Source organism: Eubalaena glacialis, chromosome 7, assembly GCF_028564815.1.
Source record: "Eubalaena glacialis isolate mEubGla1 chromosome 7, mEubGla1.1.hap2.+ XY, whole genome shotgun sequence".
In the NCBI taxonomy this organism is placed as follows: domain Eukaryota; kingdom Metazoa; phylum Chordata; class Mammalia; order Artiodactyla; family Balaenidae; genus Eubalaena; species Eubalaena glacialis.
In genome coordinates this window covers 76,841,796-76,863,385 of record NC_083722.1, presented here as the reverse complement: position 1 = coordinate 76,863,385, position 21,590 = coordinate 76,841,796, and the positions used below count along the sequence as shown (strand labels likewise).

At 49.8% G+C, this 21,590-nt stretch overlaps 1 protein-coding gene across 5 annotated transcripts in view; it reads left to right on the top strand.

Annotated features, from left to right (window-relative positions):
* The window catches only part of STIMATE (STIM activating enhancer), a 55,095-nt gene that overhangs the window by 21,159 nt on the left and 12,346 nt on the right, over positions 1-21,590 (top strand). For all 5 annotated transcript variants that reach the window (XR_009701494.1, XR_009701493.1, XR_009701492.1 and 2 more), the window contains exons 2-4: positions 15,502-15,550; positions 17,732-17,827; positions 21,242-21,363. Coding sequence is in view for 2 of the 5 variants with exons in the window: in XM_061195432.1 (XP_061051415.1) it covers positions 15,502-15,550; positions 17,732-17,827; positions 21,242-21,363 (267 nt within the window). In the remaining 3 variants the exon portion in view is untranslated. The remainder of the gene's footprint in view (positions 1-15,501; positions 15,551-17,731; positions 17,828-21,241; positions 21,364-21,590) is intronic.

Here is a 21,590-nt window from a genome sequence, read left to right as displayed (position 1 = left end):
GGAGACCCTGTTGGGTGTGAACCTGTCCTCGGCCAGTTGCCCTCACACAGCTTCCAAAGTGTTCACAGGGGCTACTGGATGAGGGAGATGGGGGGCCGGGGGGCCCCTTCACCACTGCCAGGGAGTGGCATTGAGAGTATATGACCTGTAGAAGGTCAGAGGGCATGTGGAGTCATCTTTATGAATGAAACAGTACACTGGGGTTTTCCTCCTAGTAAGATTCTTGGAGCTGAGTGAGCCAGGTAGTGAGTGGCAGCGTTGTGTCCAGTCCTCGGCTTCTGTTTAACTCTTGGTGGGTGAATGTACAGCTGGACCTCCACCCTCTCCTTCCAGGCTCAAGGCGTGAACACGACGTCCCTGTACCCATTGTATATGTTCTGTTCTCTGCTGAGTTTGGACCACCCTGAGCAGCTGGAATCATTTCAGAGGCTTGGGTTACAAGGATGAAAACCCACCCTGCAGTCTGCAGCTCATCCCTGAGCAGTGGGGCGAGTGGATGTCTCCTCTGACTGTCGGAAGCAGCAGTGAGACAAGTTGCTGCACTGCCTGAGCCGACGATCATCTTCCGTGGTGGGACTGGGCCCGGGCTGCAGGTGTTAGCTCTGAGAAACACAGACTCTGGGGCCACTCCTTTTTCTGTTTGATTAGCCATGAGGTTGCAGTGAAGGGCTGTGTAAAGAATTTTTATAGTCAGAGGCCTCTTATCCAACACAGGATTGATTATTGGTTAATTTTTAAAAGGCAGGGAATCTGGGGAATCCTATAAAATATAAACATATATGATAAACATTTTATTTGAATCTATGCCTGTGAGCATCAGGTGTGAGGGGAGCCCCTGACCTGACTGACAGGAGCATGGTGGCACATCTTGTCCATCAGGGATGACAGATGGCGCAGCAATGATGCTTGCCCCTGGTTGACGTGGACTAAATGGGCTGAAGTGACATATTTCCTGTCTCTAGTGAGTCCTGCCTGCTGGAAGCTTTTCTGGCAGAAGGAAATTTTCTGAACGAGTTAGGTTTGAGGAAGGCTATAAATTAACCTAATGTGCAAAATTGTATTATTGTCATTTTTAAATTATTGTTTTTGGCAACAGAAGCTTTTTTCTCAGTTAATTGTTTTTAGACCTTTTTTTTTTTCCTACCACAAAGTAATACATGCTCTTTATAAACAAAGAAAACATTATGGAAATACATAGCATAAAAAGGAGAAGTTCCCTATAATTCCATGTTCTAGAGAGCTACCCATGGTTAACAGTTTATTGTGTGTGCCTTCAAATTTCTGCATGTATATATCATTTTAAAATAAAAATAGACTCACATGACACATTACTGTTTTGGTGACTTGCTTTTTTCCATGAGCGAGCCAGGTAGTGAGTGCTTTTTTTTTTTCGGTGACATGGCATTTTTCCATGTCAATGCAGATAGATTTACCTCACTTTTTAGAAAATTTTATTGAGGTGTAATTTATATAGCATAAAATTCAGCCATTGCAAGTGTACCATTTCTACCTCACTTTTTTTTTTTTTTTTTAATTTATTTATTTATTTATTTATTTTTTTTGGCTGTGTTGGGTCTTCGTTTCTGTGCAAGGGCTTTCTCCAGTTGCGGCGAGCAGGCGCCACTCTTCATCGCGGTGCGCGGGCCTCTCACTGTCGCGGCCTCTCCCGTTGCGGAGCACAGGCTCCAGACGCGCAGGCTCAGTAATTGTGGCTCACGGGCCTAGCCGCTCCGCGGCAAGTGGGATCCTCCCGGACCGGGGCACGAACCCGCATCCCCCGCATTGGCAGGCGGACTCCTAACCACTGCGCCACCAGGGAAGCCCTCTACCTCACTTTTTAACAGTTGAATTACCTCACTTTTTAACAGTTGAATTCCACTGTATGATAACTTACATTTAACCCCTCCCTTATTGATAGACACTTAGGTGGTTTTTTTAAGTCTTCCACTCTTACAGACAAAGCTGCAGTACACTCTTACACAGACTTTTGGGTATTTGTGTGAGTGTAACAATAAAAGAAAATCCTAGAAGTGGATTTTCTGGGCCACAGTGTGTAAATATTTAAAATCAAAACAGACATTACCAAAAGATCTGCTGCAACTTTTTAAGTGATCTGTGGATTGATAGGGAGAAAACCATGCACGTCTCCGTCCACTAGGAGAGCAAATGGAGTTCATAAATGTGTTTGGCCAAGGAATCCAGTTAGCAGTGTGGTGGTGACACAGAGCAAGAGCAGATGCAGCAAATCTCTGTGAGTTCCCTAGGCCTAGAGGGTCCCCAGTTGCCCAGGGACACTGGCTCTCAGGGCAGAGTCCTTCTAGGACGGCCCATTCCTGAATCCTTGCGGCTTCCGTCAGTGTTCAAGGAGAATTTACACTACCCATCAAGCCTTCATTAGGAATATTTATAGGTCTGTAGTTCCTCCTGCTTCTGAAGTCACACTGCATCCTGGAGGCCTCTTCATCCACCTCCAGCAGCATCTCTAACATCTCTGCCTCCAGCATCCCTGGTCCCAGGAGGCTCCATTCACTGTGACCATCCTGACGCCAATTTAATGATCCTAGGGACCAGGATCACAGATCCACTTCCACACATTCCCCTAGTGGTTGTACCATTTACTTTTCTACCTGCAGTTGAAGAGTGCCTGTTTCCTAATATCTTCACCAAATGTTTTAATCTTTGCTAATCGGGGCAAGAATAATTATTAATTTGCATTTTAAAAATTGACCTTATTGAGGTTGCGTATCTTCTTGTGTGCTTATCAGCCATTCATTTCTTTCCATCCAGGAGTTCCCCATGGAACACTCCCACCCCTGCTGAGGTCATCAGCTTTAGCAAATGGCACCGCCACCCTGCTCCCAGGGAAGCTGTGCTTCTAAGGAGGCCCCGTGTTTAGAAGGCTAAGCATATTTATTTGCTAGACAGTTTAGCTTTTTCTCTCGCTTCTCTCTCAGCCTTTGGCCCACCCACGTGTGGGAGGATTAAAGCTGGCTAACTTAGAACCTCGGCTTCATCTGTCCAGAAAGAGTCCTTACAAAAAGTATTCATGAACACTTAAACTGATTACAAACCCAGAGCGTCCGGTTCTTGCATGTAAGGCCAGATATGGTGAGGGAGGCCTTGACAGGACGGTTCACCCTGCCTTGTGGTTAGTTAGGAGGAGGAAGGGTCTGGGGTAGTGTCCTCTGGCAGTCTTGCTGGCAGATTACTTCAGCGCCAAAGAGAAAGCTAAGCAATTTTAGTCCTGTTGCAGGACTAATGGTTTGCAAACCAAACTTCTGGGAGAACTCACTGTGCAAATTCATGGAACTTATTGAATTAAAAATAGATACCTGGACGGTTCTCAATAACTATGTCTTAAGTGACAAACTGAAGGAATTCCTTTGTTCAACAAATATTGTGTAGCACCCTGTTAAGAGCCAGGCACCCTCTAGCTGCTAAGAATGTGGGGTAAGCAGAGCAGAAGTTCCTGGTCTTACAGAGCTTCCTTTCTAGTGGGGAGAAAAAAGACAGTGGTCAGGAAAACACAAAAGATTTTCTGAGATGAGAGGCATTAGTGCTGTGAAGAAAACGAGATAGGGAAGTGAGATTGAGGGATGGGGGCAAGGCAGGACGCGCACACCTGGAGCTGAGGTGGTTGGGAGAGGCTTCCGAGGAGGTGACCCGGAAACTGGGACAAGAGTGAAAAGAGGGGCCCGCCACTTGGCAAACTGGGAGAAGAGTGTCCCAGACAGAAAGTGCAGCTGCGGCAGGATGGAGCCAGGTGAGCGTGGTGCATAGAGAGAAGGCCGGAGGGGATGAGGGGATGAAATCAGAGAAGCAGAGAGAACCCGAAGTCACGCAATACCTTGGCCATGAGAAGGAGCCTGCGTCTTATTCTAACTGCTGTAGAAAGGTATGGGAGGGCTTTGTGTTTGTTTTGTTGTTTTTAAAATTTTTATGGAGGTGTCATTTACATAAAGTGCACAGCTCTGAAGTATAAAGTTTGCCTTTTGACAGATTTGTGGCCATGGGAGTTTTAAGTGGAGTGGAGGGACACCCTCAGCTGAACTCTGACCCCAGTCCCCCCCACCCCCACTGCAGGCGCCTGCTCAGCCACCTTGTGGGACAGCAGCACCAACCTGCTCTTCCCCCTGGATCGGAGTGTGATGACAAGGTCTCATTCCATGGTGTTTCTTGAATCGGTGACATGTCGGTTCAAATTTTTTCCTCACTCTGATTGTAGAAGAAATTCTGCAGCGTCCCCGAGTTGATTTCATGGTGCATCTCCCTTCTTCAGCTAAGAGCAGCGTGAGGTATCTTGACAAGAACCAGCCCTTTTCCCCAGTGACCTTCTGAGCCTTCCGAGTTGGTCTTGAGCCCTCTGCCCGGTCAGTCCCTCGGTGTTTCCTGAGCATGTCCTGTGTTCGCTGCCTGCTGTGGTGAGGCGGGAGGCCCGGCCCTGGCTGCCTGTGGGCCATGCCAGCCTGAGTTGTGCCCTGCCGCTCTGCCCAGGGTGTCCCTGTCACCACTCTTCAGTGCTCACCTTTCAGAGCACCAGCATATGGAGAGTTCTTCCAGTGGCCAACCCTTGGGGCTGATGGAGGCTGACAGACCAGGGAACAGAGAGCACAGCCTGCTATAGCTTCGTTCTGGTCCCACATGGGAAGTGCAGGCCAGAAGGAGATTTGGAACCAGAAGTACAGTGATATAACAACTAATGATCTTGGTTGTATTCAGATGGTGACATTTTAGATAATTTCACTTTCTCTGGTTTCCAAACTTACCACAATGATTTATAATCTATAAGAAAAAAGAAAGACTTTAGGGAGGCTCTGGATCCACAAATTATAATCAGATGAGTGCTTTCTTGCTGTCTGCAGCTGGGCTTTGCCCCTGAGGATGCACTGTTCCTCTAACAGCAGTACCTCTGCTCCTTCTTGCTGTGATGTGCACAGTACTTGCTAAGTATAAAGCACAGTTTTAAATACTCTAAATATATTGTCTTGCTAATGCTGCGGTGAGACGGGTGCTGTAATTTCTTCCACTTTATAGAGAGGCAGATAGAGGCCCAGAAAGGTTAACAACTTTCCCTGGCCCCACATAAGTTGCTGATGTGAGATTTTGAGCCCAGAGCTTTGCACACTGAGTGCTAAGGTGTCACCTCCTCTGTCCTGTGACGAAGCCCAGTGTGCTCTGCTCCATTTGTTCGGTCAGTGCCTGCTTCCTTCTAAAAGGTGCTGAGCTGGATGCGGAGGGTGTAAACACGAATAAGTTAAGGAGGTGTCTGCCTCCTTAACTAAGTGTCTGGCGGGAGAAACAGATCCTTAGTATTGCACGTGAAGTGTTAATCCAGGGGTGTGCATAGGAGACTTTGAGGAGCCAGAGGGAGGGAGGAGGCTTAGCCCAGTTGCAAAGGAGGCATGTCTTAGAGTTGTCTGAACTTAATCTAAGAGTTTTCCAGGAGAAGAAATGTGGAGGCCCTCCCAAGCCAAAGGGACAATGTCAGTGACAGCTAAGTTGGGAGATGCCAGGCCATGGGTACCTTGTTTGCCAACTTGAAAAGTCAAACTTGTGTTCCCCGAGGGATGGGAGGTGGGGTAGACTCTGGAGGCTTCTAAGCAAGGCGTGGCATCTCAGCTCACTCCAGCTGCAGTGTGGAGGTGTTTAAGGGAAGAGAACCAGAGTCGGGAGGACATGTTGCGGGGAGGAGGTGGGCCCTGACCTCAGGGAGCCTCCTGGGCCCTCTTTGCCCTTGCGGTCCAGCCCTACAAGAACCAGCGTTGTCCTGGATTAGGCTTCCTCAGGTTGGCTGGTGGGGGTGGGGTGGGGGGAGGATGTGGGCGCTGGAATCAGGTAGATGTAGATGCACATGCTGGTTGTACCACTTTTGGCCTTTGGCAGATCCTCTGACCTTATGTGTAAAACAAGGATGATACCTTTCACGGTTGTTGTGAAGATGAGAAGTAACGATGTAAAATCCTGGATTGAATGCCTGATGAAGGGTGGTGGTGAGGCAGCCACACCACTCACCTGCTACAGCTGCTTTTGTCCCAACATTGACCCTATGACGTAGACAGCTGAGGACACTTAGACCCGGAAGAGTTAAGTGACTGGCTTAAAATAATAAAACTTTTGATAAAGCAGGGACTAGATTTCAAACTACCCCCAGCTGGACTGCCTTTAGTCCCTTGTCATAAGGATCATGTGGCTCTTCACTTCTTGAAAAGCAGCCCAGTCTGGGTGTACAGCTATCCTAGGCTAGAACTTGGTCACACAGCTGCACCCAGCTGCAGGGGAGGCCGAGGACACAGTCTGCAAGCTACCGAAGGGACTTCCTTAGTAAGAAAGAGAGGGGCCAGTGGGTTTGGGGGGCAACCAGCAGGCTACCTCAGTGTCTTCCTGGAACTTTCTCCCTGCCCTGAAGACACTGAGTACCTCTGGGGTTTTCACACCACTAGGGAGCATTAAGGAGGCTTGGATATTGGGATGATCATTTATAATTTAGGGAAAGTGCAGAAACACTTCTGGGTTCTTCCTAGATTGCTGGTTCCATCAGTGAGGGTGGATTTACTCAACCCCAGGAGTTTCTGTCCTTTGGGATTGGGGTCCTGGGAACACAGAGCCAGCAAGCTGTGGTTTGAGGTCACTGGCCCAGCCAGTACCAGTTACAGAAAGAGGCCTGTCTCAGGTGGCTGGGATTTCACCCCAGCTCCACTACTAAGTACCTGGTGATCCTGGACAAATCAGCTCTTCCCTCCCACTTTCCTCACCCTTTACACCGAGGAGGTTGGCCCCTCAAGGGCCCTTCTGGCTCTGACTCAGATTCCAAACTGCCTAGTTTATGAACTGATCCCCAGCTGGCACGGATGGGGGCTGCTTGCCATTTGCCCCGGTAAACAGTCTGTTACCCTCGACAGGAAGCCTCTGTTGCATGAGCCACTGAACCGTGGTACAGCTTGAGAAATGAGGCCATCAGAGTGTCGTCCTGATCAGCAGCCTGTCACTGGGCAGAAGGCTCTAAAACTCTGGGTTTTTTTCTGGCTATAGGTCATTGGAAGGAGAGGGTTTGCCCCCAGGGCCGAACAAGAAAACATGAGCTCATAGTCTCTGGAGCTCCCCCACCCCAGGGGGTGGAAATCTGCTCACTTCCCGAGGCCTGAGATCTCACACAGGGACTGGTGAAGAGCCTGTGACTCATTTCCATAGCCTGTGACGTGGCACCATCCAGGGTGTCTTCTGTTGTATCACTTTGTGAAATGCCAGATGCTAAAGTGGCTGCTGTGTGGTCTGTGATCACCTTCTAGCTTCAAGATTGCACTTTAGTAGTAAGAATGTGAATGTTCCACATGTTTTACATTGTAATTGAATTGCCTTGGTGGATTTTCATGGCAAAGAGAAGCTCTCTGCCAAGAAGCCTACCCGGGTTCACGAGCCCCTTCCTGTACTGTATCCGCAGCAGGGGTGATTTTACACCCTCATCATGCTGGTTTGGGAAGTGCTGTCAGATAAAGAGGGGCTCAAGGGACTGCTACCTCCTGGTAGCCACGTCTTCTGAAGCCCAGTTTACCCCGTTGTCATCCAGGCTTGAGCCCTGCTTTCTCTTCACCAGACAGTCAGGCACCTCTTACTGCCCCTTACATGCGTCTAACTCTGCTTCTCTCAGGGTGCGCCCGGCACGGACATGGCTCTCTTAAATTGTGTGGTTTAATTTCTAAACAGTTGTGCTTTTTATGACTCAGTTTCTAAGTAGGACTGCAGCTGCTTTGAGGACATTATTTCCCTTCCAATTCCTGTGACTTGACTTGCAATGCCACCTCTTATGTCTTCTTCCTTGTGATATAAAAGGAAACACCCCTGTATAAAATCCCAGCTCTCTTCCTCCACTCAGCAAGTCCCTGGGGCATCAACTGGGCGAGGCGCCGAGGAGGACAGGGAAGTGGATTGCCAGGTACCTGCCCTCTAGGTGCTGACTCAGAGAGGTGTGTGCAGAACCAAGTGATGAGAAACAGGTAGAATCTGATCACCCATACCGCCTTCCTGTTGTGTGGCACCAAAACCACAAAACTTCTGGAAGAGTGAGCACTATGCCCTGGTACCCTCAGGGGAGGGTGTGAGCCGAGGCCCAGAGCAGGTGGGCAGAGAGGAGGGCAGGTGGGAGTCTTGCCAACCTCACTTGAGCTGCTTCCTGGGCGCCCACGTGCCTTGATGAGTGCACTCTACAGCCATGCTGAGGCTGCCTTTCAGTGATCACATTGTCAAAGCAAAAAGTTTCATTAAAACACGGTGCTGGCAGGGATGTGGGGAAAGGGCACTTGTATGGGTTGCTACAGCCTCTTTGGAGGGCAGTGTGACAAAGTCAGCTGCACATAAGCTTTGATGCAACAAGTCTTCCACTAGGAATTTACCCACACAGGCAGAGATGGCACATGGCAGGGACATTCGCTGCAGTGGTGCTTGTAGAATGACTCAGAGATGACATTACCATGCCACGGGATACCACATAGCCTCTAATCCAAGAGGTAGAGCCACGTGTACAGTAGGTGAAGCTCCAGGGGGTTTTAAAGGAGAGCAGGAAGGGTCCGACTCTGTGAAGTCTGCGACCATCTGTCTGTCTCTTTAAAAAGACATCTGTCCCATCTTTATACTCGCCTGGCACATCTTTGGAAGGACACACAAGATCCAGGTGACAGTGGTTGGCCTTGAGAAGGGAAACAGAGGGACTGGGATTTCAGATGGAAGGGAGTGTTTTGAATTCTGAATTGTTTTTTTTTTAAGAAAAAGTAAAGGGGGGCTTCCTTGGTGGCGCAGTGGTTAAGAATCCACCTGCCAATGCAGGGGACATGGGTTCGAGCCCTGGTCCAGGAAGATCCCACATGCCGTGGAGCAACTAAGCCCGTGTGCCACAACTACTGAGCCTGCACTCTACAGCCCGCGTGCCACAACTGCTGAGCCTACGTGCCGCAACTACTGAAGCCCAGGCGCCTAGAGCCCGTGCTCCGCAACAAGAGAAGCTACCACAATGAGAAACCTGTGCACCGCAACAAAGAGTAGCCCCCGCTCACCACAACTGGAGAAAGCCCTCGCACAGCAACCAAGACCCAACACAGCCAAAAATAAATAAATTAAATAAAATAAATAAAAAAGAAAAGAAAAAGGGAATTCCCTGGTGGTCCAGTGGTTAGGACTCTGTGCTTTCACTGCCGAGGGCCCGGGGTTCAATCTCTGGTCAGGGAGATCCCGTAAGCAATGTGGGAACGGCCAAGAAAACAAAAACAAAAAGAAAAATTAAAGTAAAAAAAATTGCCTAATTAGTTTTTTAGGGACGCCATAACAAATAATCACAAACTTCTTGGCTTAACAAAACAAATTTATTCTCTCACAGTCCTGGAAGCCCAAAGTCCAGAATCAAGGTGTCAGTGGGGCCATACCCCCCTCCACTGGCTCTAGGGGGGAGAATCCTTACCTCTTCTACTTCTGGTGGCTTCAAAGGTTCCTAGGCTCCTGTCTTCACGAAGCCTTCTTCTTCTCCGCTCTTCTCTCTCATAAGGGTACTTGTAATTAGATTTAGGGACCCCCCCCACCCCCCGTTAATTGAGGATTATCTCTTCTCAAGACCTTTAACTCAATTACATCTGCAAAGACCCTTTTTCCAAGTAAGGTCACATTCACAGGTATTGAGGATGAAGATTTGGACATACCTTTTTGAGGACCACTCTTCAGTTGCCAGCCACATTTGGAGTGGGGGGAACTCAGCTGTGTGTTGCTTACAGTAGACCCACGTTAAATATAAAGTTGAAAGGAGATTGAAAAAGATGTACCCTACAAGTTCTAACCAAAAGAATGTACTCTCTGGATTTTATACACTCTCCGTATATTTACCTCTTCCAAAAGATGTATTTTAATTCAAAAATGAGTAAGATTGGAAAAGAAGGGAGCTGTGTTTCAGGCAAGTTAAATGATGTGCAGTGTAATTACACTGAAAGTTCCTTGAGGGCAGGGACTGTGTTTGTGTTATGCATTTTAGTATCCCCAGCACTGAGTAAGTGCTGGCTGTGGGTGGGATGGGGAGGGGAATGGGTGGGCAGGTGGGTGGGTAAGGCGACTGGGAAGAGTGGGGGCAGGGAAGCCTGTGAAGAGGCAGTCTCATTAGCATGGGAAAGCAGTCATGAGGACCTGGACTAGTTCAGTGGTAGAAATGGGGAAAGGGATCCATCCAGAAGACTCCTCAATTGCAGAGTTGGTGGGGGAGATTGACAGAGTCAGGGAAGGAGAATATGGAGGCCCCAGAGGTGAGGAGACTTCCATTCTATGCAGAAACGGGGAAGCCAGGCAGGACTGGCAGGGTGGGCAGGAGACACGACTCTGCGGGACCAGGCTGCACTTGGAGGGTCACTGGGGGCCAGGGCTGGGGGAGGAGGCTGATGAACCCTTGGCACAGAAACCCTGAGAGGGGGGGCTTCTCCGAGGGGTCAAGCAGAGGAAGGAGAGCCTGTGGAGGGAGGATAGAGCCATTGGGAGGTAGAAGGGAGCCACAGAGGAACACTCAGAACATGGGGGGATTCCTAGAACCCTTCTAGAACCCTGAGCTGCCTGCAGGCGCAAGAGGGAGGCTGGTGTGGAGAGGTCAGGTTGCAGCTGGCAGACCCTAGGTCACACGCTTCTCGGAGACCAGGACCAGGATGGGGTGGCTGAGCCCCAGGACTGGGAAGAGTGGACACAAAGGGGAGGAGAGGGAAGACGGTCCAGGACAGGGCCTGCAGGGTGTGGTTTGCTTTCCTGAGCACGTGTTCTGTGCCAGCTGCTTCCACCTGTTTTCTCTTGTTTAATTTTGAGGTCAACCTGCTAGATCATAGAGGCCCCCCTCCTTTTTTTCTTTTTACATAAAGTCACATAGTAACAGAGGACTCACAGCGCATCTCTCTGGCTATTGGCCACTACTGCTTTTCTGGCGATGGGGCCCCACGCCTGTCTCTGGGATGTGTGTGCATGAAGGCAGACAACCTGCTGGGAGCCCCCCCCCGAGGGCTGCGCGCCCCAACGGCCCCCTTGTCTGTCCCCCACTCTCTACCCCACCCACCCCCCCTTCTTTGTCCCACGAGGGCCTCTCTTGGGCGCTGCTCCGTCAACCTTGGGTTCCAGCTCCAGTGTCGCGGAGTGTCAGGGGCCTGACCTACCCTTGAGGTGTGCCTGCTTCCCCTCCACTAGCCCTCCGGCCTCAGGGGACGTTGGTGGATACGTTAGAAAGGATGGATTGCCCTTTGCTTTGCCCTCTTGCGCCGTCTGAGTTCTCTCCATCCTGTGGAAGCACCAGGAATTGAGAAAAGATTGGTTGTCCGAGGGCTGAGCCTGAATCACTCTCTGGAGCTTCCGAGGGAGCAGCTGCCACAGCCCCGTGGGGAACAGGCCTGTTTGGGAACAGTTACCTGGCTCGTCGTCCATCAGGGACCCGGAGGCAGCTCCTCACCTCTTACCTGCAGAGAAGTCTTGTGTCTCTCCAGTTTCCCACCTCTCACCACCAAACCAGAACCAGAAGTGCGGTGGAACAGTGTAAGTTCCCAGCTCTGGAGTCGTCCTGGACTGTTCTCTTCCTCTCACACCGCCCCCATCCACCCTGTTGGCAAGTCCTGTCGGCTTAGTGTTGAAGATACAGCCAGGATCCCACCTCCTGTCGTCCTCTCCTGCTGCTAGCTGGCTAAGCCACCACTGCCTCGCCGTGGGTTCTCATACTGATCTCCCTGAAGGCTGCTCAGCACAGCAGCAGGGGTGAGCCTATTCGACTGTAGGTCACAGCCGTCCTGCCCTGCAGCTGCCCCCTCGTCACTGCAGGCAAAGGGGAGCCTTTGCTCCCTGGGCCACAAGGCCTGGGAGGCCTGACCTCATGTCCCATACTCCCGCCTATCCCTGGCCTCTGCCTGACGGCTATTCCGCAGACACGGGTGATTCTCACTGACTGATGCTCACCTTCCGGGCCTCCTCATCTGTCCCTGCAAACCCACTTCCCAGGCCCCTTCGCTCCTTTCCTGCTTTCCTGTCCCTTGTTGCTACCTGACATGCTCTGTGTTTACTCCTCTCTCCCCCCTTGAATGTAAGGAAGGTGGGGGGTTTTGTCTATTTCGTCTCCTGCGGAACTGGCCCCATAGCACAGCAGGCCCCTCAATAACACATGGCTGGGTGAACGGGATCTTCTGTTCTTTTCCAAATTAGATCTAGAGTAGCTTTCTTAATGCTGCTTCTTCCTTTAATTAAAAAAAAAAAAAAAAAGATTTTAGACTCATATATTCTAGGGAAAGGGGGTAGGACATGGAGAGGGAGAAGGCAGGAGCCACACGTCTGCTCTTCAGAAGAATCTGAATCCACTCTGAGTCCCGTGTAGGGCGCTCCCGCGCATGGACGGCCTGCACACACCCTTCCTCTCCCTTTCTTGAACCAGAGCCCAGCTGTGAGTCACATCACTTCTCCCCATGTCCCACTTTGCTGCATTAATACAAGTCTGACACAGGCTTGTCTCTTTTTTTTGAAATAAAAACAATATGAACATGGAAGAATGTTTAAACCATTCAGAATGATATAAAAAGTCTATGGGTTCCCTGACCCATAATGCCTTTCATCAAAGGAAGCCTTTGTTAACAGTCACTTACATATCCTAGGGAAAAAACCCCTGCGTAATACCAGCATAAATATATATTCTTTAAAAATGGGTCTGAACAGAATCATGGTAGGCATATTATTCTGCAGTTTGTTAATATAATTTGGAAGTCTTTCCATATTAATCCATGCAGATCTACCTTGTTTCTAGTAACTGCATGGTGTTGCCTCGTACCGTGATGTATATACCCGACCCCACATTGATGGTTTCTTCCTGGGTTCTTGTTATGACAGTATTACAGTGAAGACCTATATACATCTTGGCATGTGCTGCAGTAAGACCTGTGCAACACGTACCTGGCAGTGCACTGCAGGTTAAGGGGTGTGGGTATTAACAGTTTTGATAGATATTGCCGGATTGCCCTCTGAATGCTCGCACTGGTTCATTCTTCTAGAGTGTGTTTTCTTCCCAACTTTTTATTACAAAAAATGGTAGACCTAAAAAAAAGTCTAAATAAATTTAATGAATACGCAAATGTCCTTCATCTAGGTTTATCAATTACTGTGTTGCCACATGTATTGGTGTGCTAAGGCTGCCATAACAAAGTGTAGAATGGGTGTATTAAACAACAGAAATTTATTTCCTCACAGTTCTGGAGGCTGCAAGTCCCAGGTCAAGGTGTCAGCAGGTTTGGTTTCTCCTGAGGCCTCTCTCCTTGGCTTGCAGGTGGCTGTCTTCTCAGTGTGTCCTCACATGGTCACCCCTCAGTCTATGTGTGTGTCCTAATCTCCTTTTTTTATAAGGACACCAGTCATGGTGGATTAGGGCCCACCCATGGACCTTGTTTTACTTTTATTACCTCCTTTAAGACCCTGTCTGCAAGTAGTCACATTCTGTGGTCCTGGGGGTTAGGACTTCTTCATGTGAATTAGGGGGGTGGGAGGAGGAATACAATTTGGCCCATAACACCATATTTGCTTCTCTTTACTTATTGTATATTATATTAATATAATTATAAATATTTATTATATAATTACTTATATTTGTTGTATTTATCGTTTATAATTATAGTGTAATTATTTATAATTACATTATAAGTTATACCATTTATAATATATTTATTATATATAATTATTATAAATAATGTATAATTTTCCCCCTAAACCACTTGAAAGTAAATTGTACCCATTCTGGTACTTTAGCATGTATCTCCTAAGAATGAGGACATTCTTCTTGGGTTATGTTTTGATGTCCTTTATTTTATGCTGATGGGGACGGACTCCCCTGAGGAGAAGAACACATGAGCAGGAGGCGCTCTGGCCCTGCCTGTGGGCTTTCCCTCCAGATGGCTTGTCCTGGCCCAGCTTCCTCCGCATCTCCTTCCTGAGCCCCCAGCCCCTCAGCCCAGAGGATGCTTGCAGAACCTCTGGGCCTCCCTCAACTCCAGACTCTTTGGCCTTGTTGATGTTTTGGATCTGTCATGTGTCAACGGGATGAGAGCCCTCCTCACAATTTCACCTGCTTTTTGGTCTCTCTGTCAAAATGTCTCTAAACACCAGACATTTCATTTCTGTGCATAGACAGTCCTTGCTTTGCAAACCAGGGGCTGCGTGTATTTATTTAGAGAAGTAGGGCTTATTGATTGGGCACCCGTTTCTCTCTCCCTGCCTTCCTCTTCTTGCATCCTCATTGCAGCTTGGGGCTCTGCCAGAAGTCTGTTCTTGCCTGCTACCGTCATGTCTGTTTCTTCCTCGGTACTTTTGTGTGGGAGAACATCACACATGCGGCACTTGCATTGTTTGTTTTAGTAGATAGAGTCGTTGTGGAAATAAGTCTGCCTAGGGCTTCAGTGGAGGACAAGACACTTAGAACTTTTTTGTTTCCTTCAGTGTAAACAGTTATGTCTCAGACCCACCTGAGGTGAAGATGTCAGTCTGGGGAGCCCTTTGCCATTCGACGTGGTCAGGCTGTTGCTGAGTGAGCGTCCCGCCTCCACTGTCCTGTGCTGGGAGTGCCACTGCCTGGTGCTGGGACACAACCAGCGTCCTTGCTCAGTCCTCTCCACCCCCAGAAACCCACCATCTACACAATTCAGAGCCGCTTTTCCGCCATTCCCACCATGCTTTGCCTCTGCTTAGGTCTCTTCCCTGGCTTTTCCTTCCCAGCAGGATTCATTCCAGACTCCTTGGCCTGACACTCAGGACGCTGCTCAACCTGTCTCCCTTGTTACCTGCTATATTAAAGCCAAATCAAATTATGCCACACACACTCTGCCACGTCATGTCCCTGTACCTGTCAGCTCATGGTGTGTGCTCTGTCCAGAACGGCTGTTCTCTCCCCTCCCTGGTGCGTTTGCTAGCCTCGTCCCCAGTCCCCAGGACTGGGCTTGGCCACCTTCCTGATTGGTGCCCTTCCTCCAGGCAGGCAGGCGGGCTCCCGCCTTCACTCTGCCTCAGACTTATCTGTTCTCGAGCACTTGCCACCCTTGCGGGTACATGTCTGCCCTCCCCTACAGCTGCCTCTGCCTTTGTCTCCACAGCGCCTGGCTTGGAGCAGGTACTCTGTGAACGTTTGGCTGGGTGGGTGGATGGATGGATTTGTCATTGGATCCTGAACTTAGAAGTAGCTACATTCCCCTTTGCGGTGTCCAGTCCCTGTCTGAGAGACCCTTGTCACAAAGAAGAAAATACAATTTTCCACATGCTGTGAGGAGCCATTCTTCCTAAGTAGCCAGTTCGGAAGAGTCTCTACTGGTCGGTAGCAACAGGGTCTCTGAGACCTTCATGGCTTCTTGCACATCATCCCATGTTAAAGAGCAAGTACCCTGACTCAGTGGTTTAAACACTGAGTGTGCCGAGAACCCCCAGCTTGTTAAATGCACTTCACTTCCTCATCACTGTAGAAAGGTACTGAATATCTGTCTTTTCTTTCAGTCAAACGCTTCAGAGAACCAAAGCATGAAAGACGTCCTTGGAGGATATGGTGCGTATTTAAATATTAACTCATTCCTAGAATGCTTTTGACTATTTGGGTTTTTTTTTGGGGGGGGGGCATGGAATGTGAGCAATTATACATAACATAAAGTGTTGAAATCCATTAGTCCAGTTAATCATCAGGAACTGTGTATAATATGAAAGCACTTCTGTTTCTCCAGATAACTGTTGAGCCCACTATAGGGCTAGTGACAGCCAGATGGTGGCGATTCTGTCATAACTGCTGTCTAGTTTTAGGAGGTGGAAGATGATACAGATGTATCAGTCCATGCTGCAGGCTTTGTTAGTTTTGTCTGCCTGTTGTTGGACTATGTTAAATCTTTGGACTCTCTATGCGTAAGCAAAAAAATAATCTAAATTTGGAGATAAGTCAGATGTACCATGTAAATGCCCCTCTCCCCAAAACTAATCTTTCTTAGTCCCAGGATGACCTTGTGGCAGCAGTTTTTCCTTCATAGAAATGGTGGTTAAAGCTTCAGACATAGCTTCCAAAGACAAAACTCCAAAAAAATAAATCACTTAGAAGGAGACAGCCAGCTCCTCAGGACAACATAATGCCCTCAAGAAGCCATCTTTCAGGGGCTTCCCTGGTGGCGCAGTGGTTGAGAGTCTGCCTGCTAATGGAGGGGACACGGGTTCGAGCCCTGGTCTGGGAAGATCCCACATGCCGCGGAGCAACTAGGCCCGTGAGCCACAACTACTGAGCCTGCGCGTCTGGAGCCTGTGCTCCGCAACAAGAGAGGCCGCGATAGTGAGAGGCCCGCGCACCGCGATGAAGAGTGGCCCCCGCTTGCCACAACTAGAGAAAGCCCTCACACAGAAACGAAGACCCAACGCAGCCAAAAATTAATTAATTAATTAATTTTTTTAAAAAAAGGAAATCAGGCTTTAAAAAAAAAAAAAAAGAAGCCATCTTTCTTGCACCTGTCTTAACAATAGCTACTTTCCCTCCAGAGGAAACTTCCGATAAATCTCTGTGATGAAGGCCCCTTAATAAAATTATAAGCATATTCTTGATTGATCTTCAGTGCATTATTTCTCAATGTTGATAATTCGTTTTTATTTTCCACCAGTCGGTTTCTCTCAAGTCTGGGTATCTAGCTTGGGTGGGGGGCCTGGGGGAATGTGGAGTTGGGTTTTACACACATTCCCCTTTGGCAGCTCCTACTTTGCCGTGATTTTAGGAAATGATTTTCAAGCCTCAGTTGCAGGGTTGGTCTGGATAATCTCTAAGGTCTGTTCCAGCCCTGAGACCCATGCCTGCATGCCCCTTTATCACCCCCGTCAGTGGCCTGGCCCAATTCTGAATGCCCAGCCTGGAAGGCCAAGAGAGGCGACCATAATCCAAAGGTTCCTCGACCACGGACTGCGAGTGGTCCCCAGGTGTTCACGGCCGAGGAGAAACTGAGGGCCCACGTTATCTCCACAGTGCTCCTGCCACCTGTCCCAAAGACTACCAACTTTGTTTTTTCTTTTCTGAAACTCCTGTCCTCTAGTCCAAGGGTTGGCAAGCTGTAGCCCGCAGGCCCAATCTGACTGCTGTCTGTCTCCATAAATAAAGTGTCAGTGGGTCGCTAGTGACCGGCTGCTCTTACAGTGCAGCAGCAGAGTGCGTAGTTGCTGCAGAGGACGATGGCCCGCAGCCTAAAATATCTACTCTCAGACCCTTTACAGAAAAGTTTGTCTGCCCCAGACGAGCCCGTTGTTTAAGCGGCAGCAGCTGAAGGTTGTTTAGGGTTCCAGAGGCAGTGCTGGATGAGTGCAAGTCTCGTTAAGCTTGCACATCATTCAGCTCGTGTGTGAAGTCAGTTGGGAGCTCTTTAAAGTAGAGGCACCTCGGACCCCATCCAAAGCTGTGTTCAAGCATTTTGTTTTGAAGTAACAAAAATGAAAAAGTGAAAACACACATTTTAAACGTGTTTCGTGTGTTTAAATCTGTGTTATTAATCAGTGGCCTTTCAGGGATGCAGTGTTATGGTTTTGAAAGGGGGCTGAAACGCCAAGCCTGAGTTAGTCCCAGTGTCCCAGGAAGAGGTGACTAGTAACTGGAAGTTTGGGGTCTCCCCAGTGGCTTTTTTCTTTTTTTCCTGTTTCAGACTTATCATTTTCCCCAAATTGGTTATTACCCTCCTGTCAGAGTGATAACAAGTGCTGATTCTATTTTGTACAGGTGTTTAGACACTTCCAAACAAGCCATAGGAATGCTGTTCATCCACTTTGCAAATGTATACCTAGCAGATCTCACTGAAGAGGACCCTTGCTCACTGTAAGTGGCCCATATTTGAGTGCAAACATCACCTGCCCCTCCATGCCTTGCTTTCTGCTGCCAGTCATGTTCCCTCTAGCTTGGGGAAGGGGCAACTCCCCTTCGTCTCTGTGCTCATCTGAGAGATTGCTGTGTGCGTGCTGGGTGTTAGGGTTTTGCCCAGTGACAGTTGCCCTGTGATCTGGCTTTCTGCTAATCAACCTAAGTTCTGTCCCTTGGCCTTCTAGTGCCCTTATGTCTCCCAGTTTCCAAGCAGCCCCTGGCAGAGCAGCATAATGCCCCGAAGGAGTGTCTGTGCTGGAGCAGTACACATAGGGGCTTCTCTGTGGTGTCAGCCATTCAGGGTCAAAGCCATTGTTGACCATTTGTTGACCATCATTGACCTCTTTGACCTGAAGACCATGGGTGGTTCTGCCTTGTCAGTGCAGGCAGTGTGCCTTCTACACAGCCCCCAGAGCTGTCTGCCTAAAACCCCAGTTGGGCCATGATACCTGTCCTCCTTGCTGACAGCACCCGAACAGTGCCACTCTTAGCAGGTGGAGTAGAAGAGGATGCTCCCCTTCCCTATCCTGGCTCCATCTGCTGCCTTCCTCGCTCAAACTTAGTGCTCCAGCCATGCTGGGCTGCTTCTGGTGGCCCTCAACCCCACCAGCTGTCTCCTGCTTCTCTGCCTTTGCTCGCACTGCCCTCTGCCTGGAATGCCCCCCAGCCCTGCCGTGCCTCTGAGGGAGAGTGGGGTGGAGGGCTGGTGAGTCCCTTGCCAAGAGGTTCAGTGTATATTTAAGACCATTTGGACTGGAAGATTCCTTTAAGCTTCTCTTGTTTGGTGACTGTAGTTTTGAGATTTAGTTCAGGTCCCTATTCAGAAGGAGGTTGTAAAGTCTTCCTTCCCCAGGGTTTTTTACCTTAAGACCTGGATAGGTTGTAATCTGTTAGGGTGTAGTCCCACAGCAGGGGACTGGAAGGGCGATCCTCCCATAGGGGAGTTGGTTAGGAAAGGGCCTTGTCCTTCTAACCCTTGAGCCCAGCAGCAAGCTTGTGTGGTGGATTGTCTTGGTTGGGCGGGATATGCTGAGAGCCAGCTGCTCACCCTGGAGGCACTGGGGTGAGGAACCCTGTCTCCTGGTGCCGCCTTGGTCACTGGTGGACTTTGACAAACTGAATCACAGCTGGGGTGGAGAGGGGACTGCTGACAGATCTCGAGTGCTTAGCCAGAGGAGAAAAGGCCCAAAATGGAGTTAGGTGTGGTGATAAGAGCCCTTGAATGGGAGGCCAATCAGCGGGAAGGCAGCTCAACTTCCCTGAGCCTCTGTTTCCTCATCCAGATCCCCAGGATCACCATGAAGGTTTCATGAGATGATGAGTACATGCAACGTTGGAAGTCATAGAGGCACTTGCCAATGAAGATGTTAATAGCTCAATCAGAGGATATTGTCATTAAAACATAGGAAAGACATGTGAGCTCCAGCAGTCGGTTGAAGAGCTGTTGCGGGGAGACTAGGCAGGCAGAGCAGGCCTTGCCCCACAGAGTGGAGAGGGCCTGGCCTGTGGAAGAGCAAGTGCTGCAGCAGGATCCATTCCAGCCCCATCATCCGTGAATAGCCCTGTGACTTTTTACAAATGGGGGAAAGGTTGGGCTGGACCTGGGGCATCTTGGTACTCTACAGACCTAGAAGGGAAGCCAGTCAGTTCAGGGAGAGGAGAAATGTATGAACAGAGGAGGGTGAACAACTTCCTGTGGCTGCAGGGATGCCCTGTGCTGGGGATACTGCTCTGGGTGGGAGTTTGGCTTTTGTGACATCCGAGGAGCTATGATTCTAACAGCACATTTGTGTAGCACTTAATACGTGGCAGGCACTGTTCACGTATGTTGACTCGTTTGATCCTCATAACAGCCCTGCAATATAGATACTTGGATTATTCTCATTTACAGTTAGAGAACTGAGGCACAGAGAGATTTATGTAACTTAATTGAGTTCACACAGCTCAAGAGTGATGGAGAGGGGATTTGAACCCAGCCAGTCTGGCTCCGGGACCCACAGGATACCCTGTTGGCTGCCAGTCTCACCTGTGTTGAGTATAGAGTCTAGAGCTTTCTGTCTTTATTCCCAAGGCCTGGCACTCAGTAGGCTCGAATCAATGTTTGGTGAGGGGTGAATGAACTAATGCCTGCATGTGTGTCAGGTTCTCTTGATATTTTCAGGATGGGTCCCAGATGTCAGAACCACTTGAAACCAGTGCAGTTTAAGCATCTGAGAGCAGCTTTAGCCTAGGGCCAGAGCTCAGCTGTGAACTTGGAGAAACTGCCTGGGAAGCAGTCGCTATGCCTTCTCTGGTCTGTGGTCCGAGAGTGACCCCTTGTGATTTTAAAGAGGAAGGGCAGGCAGAAAGAAAAGGCCGTCCCCTCCCTCTGGTTTTCTCACCACTCCAGGGCACTGGCAGCCGCCCCCTTCCCCCCTCAGCACATGCTCCCTAGGTTTCAGAGTGCTGTGCATGTCACTGAGGCCGCTGAGGCTGGGCCTTGGGGTTGGGGCCATGGGCCTGCATAAAATGTCTCAAGCCTGAGCAACTCAGCAGTGCCGCAGTTGGTCTGTGGTATCCGGAGCTTCCCTAGGGGGGTTTCCTAGCCATGTGGCATCTGGAGGGCTAGCACCTGACTCCGTGAGTGCTTGTCTCCTGCTTTGTCTGGAGAGCTGCAGCCTGTGTTCAGGGCCCTCGAGGGAAGGCCAGTGAGCCAGGGGCCTTTCCTTGGTGAGGGAAGGGGTGTGTGTCAGACAGATGGAAACAGACCCCACAAGAACGAGAGGTCAGGGTGGGCGTGCTCTTCTGACCCTCCTCTCCTTCCTCCATCGTCTTGCCTTTTCCATGGGAGGTTAAGCTCTCTCTTTAGAAATATTTACTTGTGCTTGCTTCTATGGCAGGCTCTGAAGCACAGGGATGAGCAAGGGCCACGTGGCCCTGCCCTCTTTGGTCTAGGAAACCCCGGGGGCCATTTCCTGAACTCTGCTGCAGCAGCACTGTCTCGGGGCCTTGGGAGGGCTGGGCCTCCAGGGAGTGAACAGTTATGGCACAAATTATTTTTATCTATTAAGTTCTGTTTTCCTACCGGCCTCCTTGGCTGCTTCCAGGCACTCTGTCCCAGTCTTCGTTTGGCAGGAACACTTGAGGGCTTTCGAGTTTCTTGGTCGCTCCTCCACCCACTTTGAGCAGTGCAGCGTCCCGGGGCGTGAGGCCTTCCTGGGCTCCCGGAGGTGAGCCCTGCAGCCTCTTGCACAGGCACACTGGAGGCTCCCACCTCCCAGAACAGGACCAAACAGCGCTGGGTCCCCAGCCTTGACCTTGGCCCTGGAAGCACGTGGGCCCAGCTCCCTGGGTGGTGTTTCCTGATGGTGCCACTGTGCCCTCTCCTCACAGGTACCTCATCAACTTCCTCCTGGACGCCACCGTGGGCATGCTGCTCATCTACATGGGCGTGCGCGCCGTCAGCGTCTTGGTGGAGTGGCAGCAGTGGGAGTCCCTGCGTTTTGGCGAATATGGTAACGTACCACGGACGCTAGCCAGGGCTGTGGAGGGGGCTTCCTGGAGGGGGCTCTGCTCCTTGCCCCGTACAGCCCTCCAGGCCAGTGGGTTCGAAGAAGTTTCAAGAGCTGGTGGCTTTGTCCTCTGTGTGGTGGAGAGGCTTGTTCTGGAGCCTGAGCTCCAACCTCCTGCCACATGCCCGAGGCAGGTGGGTGCCTGCTTTGCTGCCTAGGCTCCTAGGAGA